This window comes from Charadrius vociferus, unplaced genomic scaffold, assembly GCF_000708025.1.
Source record: "Charadrius vociferus isolate BGI_N301 unplaced genomic scaffold, ASM70802v2 scaffold705, whole genome shotgun sequence".
Taxonomy (NCBI): domain Eukaryota; kingdom Metazoa; phylum Chordata; class Aves; order Charadriiformes; family Charadriidae; genus Charadrius; species Charadrius vociferus.
In genome coordinates this window covers 1-1,441 of record NW_009648548.1, presented here as the reverse complement: position 1 = coordinate 1,441, position 1,441 = coordinate 1, and the positions used below count along the sequence as shown (strand labels likewise).

General features: G+C 42.5%; 1 protein-coding gene across 1 annotated transcript in view; it reads left to right on the top strand.

The window, feature by feature from the left end:
- The window catches only part of LOC104287304 (alpha-2,8-sialyltransferase 8E), a 41,490-nt gene extending 40,655 nt beyond the window's left edge, over positions 1–835 (top strand). Inside the window, exon 7 of the mRNA XM_009885989.1 lies at positions 154–835. Within this exon, the coding sequence (XP_009884291.1) occupies positions 154–622 (469 nt within the window). The 3' untranslated portion in view covers positions 623–835. The remainder of the gene's footprint in view (positions 1–153) is intronic.
- The last annotated feature ends 606 nt before the right edge of the window (positions 836–1,441 follow it).

The window sequence follows — 1,441 nt, the reverse complement described above, 5'->3', positions numbered from 1 at the left end:
CAGACATTTTAGCTATAAATCTAAATACATTCCCCTTTCAATTATATCTGTATCAGAAATGTTTCAATAAAAGCCCATTGGAGGTTTCTTGTCTGCTGGGTACAGACTGACTCTGCACTGGTCTGACCATCACTCGCATCCTTTTCCCTTCAGATTTCATAAGCTAGGAAAATGGAGGAAACCCTTCTACAACGTGCTCCAGGTCTACGAGAACGCTTCCGTGCTGCTGCCAGCTTTCTACAACACTCGCAACACAGACGTCTCAATCCGGGTCAAATATGTCCTGGATGATTTTGAATCTCAGCAAGCTGTTTATTACTTTCATCCCCAGTATCTCATCAACGTCTCACGCTACTGGCTCAGCCAAGGGGTGCGGGCCAAACGGATTAGCACTGGACTGATCCTGGTGACTGCTGCCCTGGAGCTCTGTGAAGAGGTCCACCTTTTCGGCTTTTGGGCCTTCCCCATGAACCCCTCAGGGATTTTTATAACTCACCACTACTATGACAATGTGAAACCTCGCCCTGGTTTTCATGCTATACCCTCAGAAATCTTCAACTTCCTACACATGCACAGCAAGGGGATCCTGCAGGTTCATACAGGGACCTGTAGCTGCTGTTGACAGGGACACTTCTTCCTCTGACGCAAAAGTGTAACAGGAGCTCAATGCCTGTGTATGGTGTAGGAGGTTTTATTACACCCTGAGATTATGCAATAATTGTTTGATATAAATTTCCTCAAGGCATTGCATCCCATAAGATCTAGGATACCAGCATCTTTCCTGCTAGCAGAGTTGGGTCCGTAACAGTGTGGGAGAAGCAAAACTTCTCTGTCCCAGGGTATACACCACCCTGGAAAGCAAATCAGATAAGAAGCACATTTCCAATAGGTTTAGGGATAAACAGAGCACATTAGTATAGTTACCATTTCACTATGAAGAAAAGCACTAAACTTGGAAGGAGAATCAGTGGTGGAGAATTTTAGCATAGACTGTATGACTTTACATAGGTTTCTGAATTGAGTACCTTGAGGCATTGCTAGATTTTATTGAAAGCACTGTCCTCTGGCATTTGGGCTTTTGAAAACACTCTTTAGCATTATAGTTTTAAGGGGAAGTATATAACTTGAGGTCTTTGTTCTGTAATGTCACAAAGTATTGGTGAAAAATAGCAGATAGATGCAATAGGAATAAACAAGGTCACTTCATGAAATTTTTCAGCCAGGATAGAAGAGAATGTTAAACTCCCATTCACAGCAACAGGTAACTGTGTTGATCATGGTGTGCAATTGTTTCAGAGTTTCTTTCTTCTTCCTTCTTGTGTCTTATATTTCTGTTCTCCTCAGCTGATCATGATTTCTTCCTCATTGTCTGTAATGCTTTCTTTCTGGCTAATGTGTGTACTTCCTCCTACAGTGATGTCCTGGTTTGAGGTAAAACAGG